The sequence below is a fragment of the Micromesistius poutassou genome, assembly GCF_964030765.1.
Source record: "Micromesistius poutassou genome assembly, chromosome: 3".
Taxonomy (NCBI): Eukaryota; Metazoa; Chordata; class Actinopteri; order Gadiformes; family Gadidae; genus Micromesistius; species Micromesistius poutassou.
Genome location: NC_140273.1, coordinates 17,715,200 through 17,727,986, shown reverse-complemented (window position 1 = coordinate 17,727,986; position 12,787 = coordinate 17,715,200). Strand labels below are relative to the sequence as shown.

The 12,787-nt window shown below is 46.4% G+C and overlaps 1 protein-coding gene across 1 annotated transcript; it reads left to right on the top strand.

The window, feature by feature from the left end:
• The first annotated feature begins 895 nt into the window (after positions 1–895).
• LOC311340589 (calpain-2 catalytic subunit-like) lies at positions 896–12,535 on the top strand. Its single transcript, XM_084465446.1, has 21 exons — positions 896–1,190; positions 1,947–2,016; positions 2,527–2,648; positions 3,320–3,453; positions 3,905–4,073; positions 5,009–5,092; positions 5,175–5,260; positions 5,982–6,056; positions 6,594–6,754; positions 7,302–7,471; positions 7,619–7,630; positions 8,451–8,662; positions 8,775–8,811; positions 9,106–9,171; positions 9,262–9,319; positions 9,825–9,889; positions 10,208–10,276; positions 11,235–11,313; positions 11,446–11,562; positions 12,162–12,220; positions 12,407–12,535. Exons 1-21 carry the CDS (start codon positions 954–956, stop codon positions 12,428–12,430), a joined length of 2,106 nt encoding a protein of 701 aa, XP_084321572.1. The 5' UTR covers positions 896–953; the 3' UTR covers positions 12,431–12,535.
• The last annotated feature ends 252 nt before the right edge of the window (positions 12,536–12,787 follow it).

The following is a 12,787-nucleotide window of genomic DNA, read 5'->3' as shown; positions in this document are numbered from 1 at the left end:
GGCCACATTATTAACATCTGGTTATATTACACATGTAACTGGCTCTCCACCAGGTAGGCCTACCACAGCTTTAACATCTAGAGTTATATTATAAATAAAGAATATATCAATATTTTGTGTGCATGTAGTAGTAGTAGTACATACTTGTCTACTACTACTATGTATGTGTGTGTAATATTTTTTATTGTGTATGTGTGTGTGTGTGTGTGTGTGTGTGTGTGTATTATTTATTTAGTGTGTGTGTGTGTGTGTGTGTCTATTATTTATCGTGTGTGTGTGTGTGTGTGTGTGTGTATGTATATGTATATTATTTATTTATTGTGTGGTGTGTGTGTGTGTGTGTGTGTGTGTGTGTGTGTGTGTGTGTGTGTGTGTGTGTGTGTATGTGTGTGTGTGTGTGTGTGTGTGTGTGTGTGTGTGTGTGTGTGTGTGTGTGTGTGTGTGTGGGGTGTATGTATTGTTTATGTTCATTTGTTAGTTTCCAGTGGGTGTGTCTGGCTGTTAACTGACACCTGGGGCCCGCCTGTCACGTAGTCAACTCATCCTAGATTTCATCCAATCAGATCCTCGGATTCACGTGTTTTTTTATTGTCATTAATAAAAAGTTTGATATTATTTCGTGGGAATAATATCGCGTTTTTTTTTCATGTAGAAAACTCTCGTAGAAGTGTTTATGGAAAAACTAAAATGGGGTTTCGCTCTAACGCTGCCGCCGCTGCTACTTGATACCCAACCAGCCTACAGTGTGGTTGTGCGGCTTGTGGGACTCTACAGGTTCGTTAGGAAGAGTTTAGACGTCGACAAACAGACGAGTCATTCAAACCAGAAGTGGAACGCTGCCACACCTTCCATCAGTTGGAGTGAGGAGAGGTAGCTGCAAGAGAGCTAGGGAGTCAGAGCAGAATTCAAGAGACGGAATAGGTTAGGATATCCATAGACCACAAGAACTCAACATGTCGGGCATCGCGGCGACCCTGCAGCACAAGCGCGATCTGAAGTCCGGAATCGGGTCCATCAGCAAGGCGGTCCGGTACCTGGGCCAGGACTATGACACTCTGCGGGAAGAGTGGTTGGGTTACGGCAGGCTGTTCGAGGACGAGACCTTCCCTGCCACCTACTCCGCTCTGGGCTTCAAAGATCTGGGACCAAGATCACCCAAAGTCCGAGGTGTTACCTGGAAGAGACCCACGGTAAACATGCTAATATTAATTATTATTGATATCCAAGTCTATATTATGTTGCGAGTTAAACGGGTTTCTCCACCCTTTGACTGGAAGGATGGACCTAAACGTTTATGTGTGTGTGTGTGTGTATATATATATATATATATATATATATAAATTGTGTGTGTGTGTGTGTGTGTGTGTGTGTGTGTGTGTGTGTGTGTGTGTGTGTGTGTAAACAATGTCTGTATAGAGCGAATCAAGTTCTGGGACTTATTCTATTTGATGATGTCTGATATGATGAAGCAGCAGTATCACCTGTTAGGTGTGTCCTTGGGTGTTTAGTGCGTGTGCGTGTCTACGGGTCTGTTGTTCTAGTTATCGTACTGTGTGGTTTTTAATTGTTAGGTGTGTCCTTGTGTGTAAGGTCTTTGTGTGTGTATGTGGTGTAAGCTGTGTGTTTGCGTGTGTTTTTGTGCAACACCTATTTTCCTATTCCCACACCAGGCAAGTATATCTGCCTGGTGTGGGATGTACTTTCTGCCTGGTGTGTGATGTAATTCCCGCCTGGGGTGATTTACTTCCTGTCTGGTGTGTTATTTACTTCCCGCCTGGTGTGGGATGTAGTTTCTGCCTGGTGTGTGATGTACTTCCCGCCTGGGGTGATTTACTTCCCGCCTGGTGTGTGATGTAGTTTCTGCCTGGCGTGTGATGTAGTTTCTGCCTGGTGTGTGATCTAGTTTCTGCCTGGTGTGTGATGTACTTCTTGTTTCCCGTGTCTAGGAGCTGACCTCCTCTCCTCAGTTCATTGCAGAGGGAGCGACCAGGACAGACATCTGTCAAGGAGCACTAGGTACACACGCATGCACGCATGCACGCGCGCGCGTGCACGCGCACACACACACACGCACGCACGCACGCACGCACGCACGCACGCACACACGCACACTTGATATACACACACACACACAACTGATAAACACATGCACACACACTTGATATATACACACACACACACACACACACACTTTTGATGAATAGACACACACGGTGTATACATGAAATCACTAGGTACACACATGCCACACCCTCCGCAGTCATAGAACACACAACACCCCTTATAAGTGGGGCTTTGAGCTGGTGTCCCTTGTGTTCCGGTTTTGTGTGTGTGGGACAAACTAGTACTACCACACGCACAATTACAAAGCAATTATAATTAATTACAACAATTAATATTTGTCAGGAGAAAGAGAAACAACAAAAATGTTGCTGTTGTACAGTAGCACTGGTGTGGTCTAGGAGTGTTACCGTAGTACCAATGTACCATAGTACTAGTATGTGTGTACCATGCCGTTGGTACCAGGTGACTGCTGGTTGCTGGCCGCCATCGCCTCGCTGACGCTGAACACGGAGGTTCTGGCGAGGGTCGTTCCTCACGGGCAGAGCTTCGAGGACGGAGAATACGCCGGAATATTCCACTTCCAGGTAGAACCCAGGGAATATATCATAGGAGGAACAAACTGGGAACACTAGGGAACTATATTCCACTGGGAACAGATGAGGAACACTAGGAATATTACACTAGGAACAGAATAAGAACACTAGGAATATTACACTAGGAACAGAATAAGAACACTAGGAATATTACACAAGGAACATGATAGGAACATTAGAAACATACTAGTGACAATAGGAATACACTTGGGAACACTAGGATAACACTAGTAACACAAGGAATACACTAATAACACTATGAATAGGGCTGTAGGAATACAGTAGCAACTCTAGGATTACACTAGTAGGAATACATTACTGTAGGAATACACTTGAAATATACAAAGAACACTAGGAATATAAATGTAGGAATACACTTAAAACACTATGAATACAATTGTAGGAATATACTAGGAACACTAGGAATACTGCTGTAGGAATTCAGTAGCAACAATAGGATTACACTTAGAATACTGGGAATATTTCTGGGGTAGGAATAACCTAAGAATACACTAAGACTACCAGAAATATTAATTAAGGAATGCACTAGGAATACACTAACAATACTAGGTATGCACTTAGAATACCAGGAATATTACAATGGAATACACTTGGAACACACTAGGAACACACTTAACCCAAAGCCCTGTGTATCTCCATAGTTCTGGCAGTACGGGGAGTGGGTGGATGTTGTCATTGACGACCGCCTGCCAGTCAAAGATGGAGAGTTGCTATTCGTCCATTCTGCTGAGGGGCGGGAGTTCTGGAGCGCTCTGTTGGAGAAGGCCTACGCCAAGTAAGGGTGTCTGTCTGTCTGTTACTTACTGCCTGCTTGTATATCTGTCTGTTCCTGCCTGCTTGTCTGTTTCTGTCTGTGTCTGTTCCTGCCTGCTTGTCTGTGTCTCTCTCCTTATCACGCTACGGCCTGGCTGTCTGTCGGTGCGCGTCTCCTCCCCCTATTATCTCAGCCGGTAGAACAGGTCCCACCGGTCCCTCCGGTCTGGGTGGCAGCCTGCTGCCCTCAGTTCAGAACCACTTCCCTCTACAGTATATCCCATGTTGTGGCTATCTCTATCTATCTATATGGCTATCTCTATCTAGCTATGTGATAGGATAGGTTTGATCTTTTTACCCGAGGCGTAAAAAGCCCGAGGCGTGATGTCATGCTTCACACCACCTCCATGGAAACACAAAAACATAACCGTGTGTGTGTGTGTGTGTGTGTGTGTGTGTGTGTGTGTGTGCAGGGTGAATGGCTGCTATGAGGCCCTCTCCGGGGGCTCCACCACAGAGGGCTTTGAGGACTTTACCGGGGGCATCGCCGAGGTCCATGAGCTGCTCAGGCCCAGCCCCAACCTCTTCCACATCATCCAGAAGGCCCTGCGCAGGGGCTCCCTCATGGGCTGCTCCATCGACGTGAGTCTGGAGGAGAACCGTCCCACTGGTTCATATAACTTAGCGACTGGTTAATGTGACTAACTTACTGGTTAATAGAGCTAACGACAATGGTTAGTATGTTTAACCTATCTACTGGTTAACTCAACGATACTGGTTCATATAACTTAAGTCACTGGTTAATGTGACTAACTTACTGGTTAATAGAACTAACTCCAATGTTTAGTTATACTAACCATATCTACTGGTTAACTCAATGACACTGGTTAGTACTAATATAACTAATGTGTCTACTGGTGAACTAAATTATACCGGTTAATATAACTAACCTAACGGTTCATATAACTAGCCTACTCGTTAATATATCCAGTATACTAACCCGTCTACCGATTAGCTAAACTTTACTGGTTGATATAACTACCCTCCACTGGCTAATAGAACTTTCCTCTACTGGCTAATATAACTCACCTCTGCTGCAGGGTTGCCAACTCTCATGCATCTGGCGTGACACTCACGCTTTCAGCATCAATCTCACGCTGTCACGCACACGCAACAAATGTCACGGCCAAAAAAAAAATACTCGTCAGATCTCTTTTCTTTTTCTCTCTTTTCTCTCTCTTGCTTCGAACGAGCGCTTTGAATGACCTAAAAAGACTAGGAATAACCGTGCTGGATTTAAACACTTCTGTTTAACAGTTAATATGACCTTCCACTGTTCTTCATTGATAAACACTCCAATGTCGATACAACAATGAAAAACACTAAATTATTGGAAATAAGTATTGAACCGTGTTTGTGTAACAAACCCAGCTGCTAGATTCGGTGGTCCAGTCTCTTATCGATATATATTGAACATGTTTTGTATTGATATTGATCAAAAGTCTATCAGGATACAATAATTTATTGTTTTATTGCCCAGGCGGTGGAGTAACCTGTAATTGTTTTGACTCGTTTAGATTACCAGCTCATCTGACTCTGAGGCTGTGACATCCCAGAAGCTGGTGAAAGGCCACGCCTACTCTCTGACGGGGGCGGAGCAGGTGAGCGGGTACTTCCTGTTATTACAAGGCAGAGAGACAGGGACGATCAGGTTGATGAGAGCTGTGTTTTGATTGGCCTCAGGTGGAGTACCGTGGTGACATGGAGAAGCTGGTCCGGATCAGGAACCCCTGGGGTCAGGTGGAGTGGACCGGGGCCTGGAGTGACAAGTCAGTACCCTAACCCCTGACCCTAACCCTTAAACCTTAACCCCTGACCCTAACCCCTGACCCCTGGGGTCAGGTGGAGTGGACCGGGGCCTGGAGTGACAAGTCAGTACCCTAACCCCTACCCCTGACCCTAACCCTTAAACCTTAACCCCTGACCCTAACCCCTGACCCCTGGGGTCAGGTGGAGTGGACCGGGGCCTGGAGTGACAAGTCAGTACCCTAACCCTTGACCCTAACCCTTAAACCTTAACCCCTGACCCTAACCCCTGACCCCTGGGGTCAGGTGGAGTGGACCGGGGCCTGGAGCGACGGGTCAGTACCTGACCCTAACCCTTAACACCTGACCCTTAACCCCTGACCCTTAACCCCTGACCCTTAACCCCTGACCCTAACCCTTAACCCCTGACCCCGACCCTTAACCCCTGACCCCTGGGGTCAGGTGGAGTGGACTGGGGCCTGGAGCGACAAGTCAGTACCCTAACCCTTAACCCCTGACCCTGACCCTTAACCCCTGACCCCTGGGGTCAGGTGGAGTGGACTGGGGCCTGGAGCGACAAGTCAGTACCCTAACCCTTAACCCCTGACCCTGACCCTTATCCGTGACCCTAATAACCTTTAACCCCTGGGCCCTGACCCTAAGCAGAGCCTGAGAGGATCTTGAACAGCGTAAGGTTATGGCATGATGGAAGCTGATGGCGTTTTCTGTGTCTTGTGATGCCAGTTCCATGCAATGGCGTCAGATCAACGATGACGACCGCGAACGACTGAGTCATCGCGCCGAGGACGGCGAATTCTGGTAAGATGCATTATGGTCACTACACGTGTGCACTACGCGACTGGATATGCTAACAACTGCCAGATGATAGCCTTTGTGAAAAGCGCTGCACACAGTATGCGATCTAGGAATGAATATTTAACGTTGTTTTTTTTGCAGTTTTTTTAGCTTTGGTTTTTTGTCCATTGTTGAAGCCCCTTTCAGTGAGGGCATCAACAATACCCCAAAAGTGAAAGATCATTAAAGGGCATAAAAATTCAGCATTTTTTTCTGCTTTAAAGTGCTACGATTATAGAAACAAGAGAAAGTCAGTTTTTTTTGCATATTTGTGCATTTTTTCTTTTGTCCATCTTTATATTTTATGTTTAGGCTAAGTTTTTTCAAACCGTTAAATCATTCTATTTTTCTCATCAAAGAACACGGTGTAGCTGCTCCCTAACCCCCTGCTGCAGTCACATCCTTCTACTAGAATGTGATGAAACCCCACGGAAATCACTAAAAACAATGTTGGGTCAAAAGCCGCTGATTTGTCCCCTTACCTCGCTGTCCGTCCTGCAGGATGTCCTTCACAGACTTCCTGCGCCACTACTCAAGGCTGGAGATCTGTAACCTCACTCCAGACGCGCTCTCAGATGACTCCATCACCAAGTGGGCTCTGTCCATGTACAACGGCAACTGGAGAAGAGGATCCACTGCTGGAGGCTGCCGCAACTACCCCCGTAAGCCTCTTTCACCTGCCTTCTACACCTGTCTTCTACACCTGACCACCACACCCACCTTCTACACCTGTCTTCTACAGCTGCCTTTTACACCTGCCTACCACACTTGCCTTCTACACCTGCCATCTACACCCGGTTTCTACACCTTGCTTCTATACCTGTCCATACCTAGTACACCTGGCTCTAAACCTGTCCATATATAACCTAGTACACCTGGCTCTAAACCTGTCCATATATAACCTAGTACACCTGGCTCTAAACCTGTCCATATATAACCTAGTACACCTGGCGTGTATACCTGTCCATATATAACCTAGTACACGTGGCTTCTATACCTGTCCATATATAACCTAATACACCTGGCTGCTATACCTGTCCATATATTGCCTAGTTCACCTGGTGTCTATACCTGTCCATACCTAGTATACCAGGCTTCTATACCGGTCCATACATTAAGCCACATTAAGCTGGACACAGCACCTCAGTTAAGCTCTGGAATCCCAGACACCAGGTCCTCAGTTCTGATCTTGTTTATTGTGGGTTACAGACACCTTCTGGACAAACCCCCAGTTTGTGATCAAGCTGGATGAGGAGGATGACGACCCAGAGGACGGAGAGGAGGGCTGCAGTATGGTGGTTGGGCTGATCCAGAAGAACCGTAGGAAGATGAGGAAGGTTGGAGAAGACATGCACACCATGGGCTTCGCCATATACGAGGTATACATGATGGTTAATGCAGGAAGCTGTCTGTATCACAGTAAACATGTTATAAACTAACTACAGTACTACGAGGTCCAGCAGTCCTCTGAAGTCCGGGTGGTCAAGGATGTTCTCTGATATCTTGTATCCTGTTGTGTCTTCCAGGTTCCTGAGGAGGTATGTGACACCCGTCTTTCCTGGCCTCCGATTGGTTGGATCGACTTTGGAACACTTGACTTTTAGATGAATCAGATTGGCTGGTTACAGGCACGACAACATTAAACCTACCCTAGGGATTGGGTTAGATGGATCAGTTGAATCCATTTGAATAGATTACCTTACATTTATCTGTCTTTGTGCTTATCACAGAGACCGGTGACTGACTTCTTTATACTCAAACACAAGAGGGTGGAGTAGATGGTAGCTCGGTGTAGACCACACATGACTGGCTAGAGGGTGAGAACATTGTTGAGCTCTGTGTAGACAACAGGACTGGCTGCTTTACAAGTCAAACATATCAGGTAGGGAGAGGTGAAGCAAACCAAATGCAATGAGCAGATCCCATGCAAAACATACGGCCGGCAGAAAGAGGCAGTGCACTGGCGTCCAGCCTCTTGCAGCTAGGCTCCAAACCCCAGGCTATAAACTCCAACTCCCTGCTGTAGCCCTCAGGCTCTAGCTCCAAGGCTCTAGCCTCCGGGCTCTAAACTCCAGGCTCTAGCCTCCAGGCTATAAGCTCCAGGAAGTAGCCCCAAAGCTCTAGCCTCCAGGCTCTAAAATCCAGGACGTAGTCTCTAGCCTCCAGGCTCTTAACTCCAGGCTCTAGCCTCCAGGCTCTAAATTCCAGGATGTAGTCTCTAGCCTCCAGGCTCTAAACTCTGTGGAGTAGCGCCCAGGCTCCAGCCTCCGGGCTACAGCGCAGGTCAATACTAAGGCTTATGAGCTGTCATCGTGTGGTTCTACAAGGCTATGGGTGATGGATAACTTTCCTCTCCAGTTCTCCGGCCAGAGGAACATCCACCTGAACAAGAACTTCTTCCTGCGTCACGCGGCGGCGGCGCGCTCCGAGACCTTCATCAACCTGCGGGAGGTGTGCAGCCGCTTCCTGCTGCCCCCCGGGGAGTACCTGATCCTCCCCTCCACCTTCGAACCCAACAAGAACGGAGACTTCTGCGTGCGGGTCTTCTCTGAGAAGCAGGTCGACTTCCAGTAGGTGTTGAACTTCAAGTTAGACCTCGTTAGACAAAGTGTTCGTAAGTCTCCTGTTTGACATTGTTGATGAAGCGGAGAGGAGCTTAAAGTCTGTGTGTTTCTCCTGCAGAGAGCTGGACGACCCGGTGGAATGTAACGTGGAACAGGTGGGTGGGTGTCTCACTACCGTGCAGATGAGAAGATGTTATTAGTTATAAGTAATTATGATATTCCTCAATCTAGATTATTTTGTGCACTGATGCTTATGGAGATGGTGGTAGTAGTATTTAAACAAAGCATGAAGGCGTTTGAGAACTCCTGGTTCAAAGGAGGAGTCAATGGGGCTCCCAGCCTTCTGTCATCGGCTTTGACAAACATCAACCCCTTTCAACATCACAACACACCTGGTGGTTAGCCTCAAATGTAGAGTGATGACGATAAAGAATGATCTGTTAATCCAGGTGGACATTGATGAAGATGATGTTGGAGATCGCTTCAGATCTCTGTTTGGACAGCTGGCAGGAGAGGTGAGTGCACACACACACACACAACCACATAGACATACACAAACACGGTATGATGGTACGGTATGTGACCTTGGGTCTCCTCTTGTCTAGGACAGCGAGATCTCCGCCTTTGAGCTGAAGAAAATCCTCAACAGAGTGGTGACCAAACGCAAGTTAACTCTGTTTACTAACCCTAACCCATCAGTAAAGTCTCTGTACCGTCTAACCCCTACCTGCTCCTTTATGACCCGTCTCTGTACTGTCTAACCCCTACCTGCTCCTTTATGACCTGTCTCTGTACCGTCTAACCCCTACCTGCTCCTTTATGACCTGTCTCTGTACCGTCTAACCCCTACCTGCTCCTTTATGACCTGTCTCTGTACCGTCTAACCCCTACCTGCTCCTTTATGACCCGTCTCTGTACTGTCTAACCCCTACCTGCTCCTTTATGACCCGTCTCTGTACCGTCTAACCCCTACCTGCTCCTTTATGACCCGTCTCTGTACTGTCTAACCCCTACCTGCTCCTTTATGACCCGTCTCTGTACTGTCTAACCCCTACCTGCTCCTTTATGACCCGTCTCTGTACTGTCTAACCCCTACCTGCTCCTTTATGACCCGTCTCTGTACTGTCTAACCCCTACCTGTTTCATAATGACCTGTTTGTTGTTCCAGGTTCAGACATCAAGACCAGCGGCTTTAGTCTGGATACCTGTCGTAACATGGTCAACCTTCTAGACGTATCCTTCACCAACTACCTACAATCTTATCTCTATCTGTTAGGACGTTTTGTTACAAGGTCAGGTCACTGGGTAACTGGGCTAGTTACTAGCTAGATGGTTTAGTTAGCAGGTCAGGTTACTGGTTAACTGGGCTAGTTACTCGCTAGTGTGTTTATTTACTAGGTCAGGTCACTGGCTAACTGGGCTAGTTACTAGCTAGATGGTTTAGTTAATAGGTCAGGTTACTGGTTAACTGGGCTTGTTACTAGCTAGTAGGTCTAGTCATCAGGTCAGCAGGTAGTTTTCTCGGCGTTGGTTTCCTAGATGTTTCTGCAGAAAGACGGCAGCGGTCGCCTGGGTCTGGTGGAGTTCAAGATTCTGTGGACCAAGATTGAGAACCTCCTGGTGAGTATCTGCTGGTATGTATTACCAGGATGTGTTGGGGTGTTGTTTTTGACTGGATTTTACCGAGAGGAGATGTCAGGATGGTCTCATATTTCTGCTGTATGACTCCAAGCTGATGTAGTCTGGGTTCCATGCCCAATGTCCAATCTGTAGGAATCCTGGCACGAGATGCCCCCTGATCTGGACCTTTTTATTTGTAACCCAAAGTAGACTATTCACATTGCGTGTACCCCATCCACAAGTATTTGCTATTTTAAAATGATATCCACACTGATAGTTCACATTTTTTTATAATTTATTTAATACACACAAACCAGTCGTTTCGCATTTGTGGACTTTGTTAAGTTTTGTCCAATGTGTACCACAGCTGAAAATGTATGCTATGTGGCTGCGTGCATAGCATACACCTCTAGATGCCATTATGTCTAACCCCTACCTGCTCCTTAATGACCTGTATCAAACCCAGTTCCTACCAGCTCCTTAATGATACAGATCTGAATTCCCCTGGATAAAAGCTAAATAGTGCATTAGAGGGTGGTTAATGGTATGGGGAAGTGTATTGATTGTTGAGGATGGACATTGGCTTGGGTGCTAATGTCAAAGTAAATCTTGAGTGTCTTCGTATTTGTATAGACCTTGTGCATGGTCTATGGTCTAATGATAAAAGCATCTGCTAATGGAGGCTGAATGGGTTGTAAGACCCGATACATACCAAACGATATTGTTATTGAAGTTTAGTGAAGCCAGGAGAGACGTTACGAGCGCTTGATCACCCACACTAGTTTTGTCCTTCAACTTTGCTAGATGTTTACCAGTTTTGGCGTTAACTAGGTGTTAACGCCAGGACAAGGACATGGATACTAGATGCTAACCAGGTGTTCACTAGTTGTGGTGTAGTGTAGAATATCTACCAGGAGGAGGTCGATACTAGATGTTAACTAGTTGTGGTGTATTGTAGAACATCTACCGGGAGAAGGACGTGGATAAGTCTGGCTGCATGAGCTCCACGGAGATGAGAATGGCGGTGGAAGAAGCAGGTAAGAACCACATCTGTCTGTCCATTCTGTGTTTCACAAGGGATGGATCAGTATCTTTAAACCTGGGCTAGGATACAGCAGCGATCCCTTAGTCTGACCTGATGATCCGTGTCTCCATGTGTGTCCCGGCAGGCTACCGTCTGGACAACCCTCTGCACCAGATCCTGGTGGCTCGCTACAGCGATTCGGACCTCACCGTGGACTTTGATAACTTTGTGTGCTGCCTGGTTCGCCTGGAGAGCATGTTCAGTACGTATCGCCTCGGTGAAACCAGTCCAGGCCGAGGCTTCGACAGTAGTCCCTCAGCCCTATGTTGCATAACCGTGTGCGTAACCACAGAGGCCACCAGAGGGGAGGTGGGCGAGGGATTTAGGACCCGCCCTGGTACACAGCCCCATCATGGACCACGGACCACCTTTATCCTCAGAAATACTTCATAATAAGAGCTATAGGAATTTGACTTTTTGACAAATGAGAATACATGTTGTCACAGTTGTGTATAGGCGGCTTGCAAAAGGTCTGGTTGCGATGGGTGGATCCATTTAGCAAGGTGAGTTTCTCACTTTGCTAAATGGATCCTCCCATCGGTGGTAAGCAAACCAGAGTTTTACGCACATACAGTAACTGTCAGCCAACCATGGGTGGATTTTCTTGCACCAAATGTATAACAGCAATGCATTGTGGGTGATAATCACCTCTGGAGTGAGCATCATCAATGACTCCCTCAGCCCCTGAGGGTTCAGACCAATGGAACCAGCAATGAAACAGCAGCTAGCGCTTAGATCCAAGATAGCCGCTATGTAATTAAGGGACATGCATCCTCATGATTGAACTTCCTTTCCCCACAGAAACGTTCAACTCCATTGACAAGGACGGGACGGGAACTGTGGAACTAAACATTATAGAGGTACATCAGATTATATCCATTACTATATCAATTGATCAATCTATCAATCCCTCTGTCTGTCTCACTCTCTCTATATCTCAGTCTAATACTATATCTCACTGTCTATATCATACTATAATACTATTGGAGTCTTATACTTTATCTCCCTATGTCTGTAAGTAATGTGAGTTGGGCTCCTCTCTCCAGTGGCTGAACCTGACCCTGGTCTGACGCGATGCTGCCCCCTAGTGGCCAACACTCACCTGCTGTCTATGCAGGTCTTTCTCAGAAGCATAGCCCCCTGTATAACCAGACATACTTAGACATATGAACTAATATATACATAACTTTAGTTAGAAGTGGTTGGATATGGAATCATATAGATTGGAATTTAATTTTGTAAACCAAGGTGTCACACTTGATCTGGATCTGTTACAATTAAAAACCATGCTGTCAACACAGGAACGTGTTTTTATTTTAAAAAATTACAACAATAAATGGTAACCTGGATGGTGGAGTAAACACAGTACTCAATGATCTCAATGTGCCCATAACCCCAAATAACCCCCAGAGGACTGCTTGTACTTT

Coding starts and splice junctions, on each gene's coding strand:
- LOC311340589 (XM_084465446.1), top strand. CDS start 954: ATGTCGGGCATCGCGGCGACCCTGCAGCACAAGCGCGATCTGAAGTCC. Junction 6,057..6,593: donor GCCGAGGACGGCGAATTCTG/GTAAGATGCATT, acceptor TCCGTCCTGCAG/GATGTCCTTCACAGACTTCC. Junction 12,221..12,406: donor TGGAACTAAACATTATAGAG/GTACATCAGATT, acceptor TCCTCTCTCCAG/TGGCTGAACCTGACCCTGGT.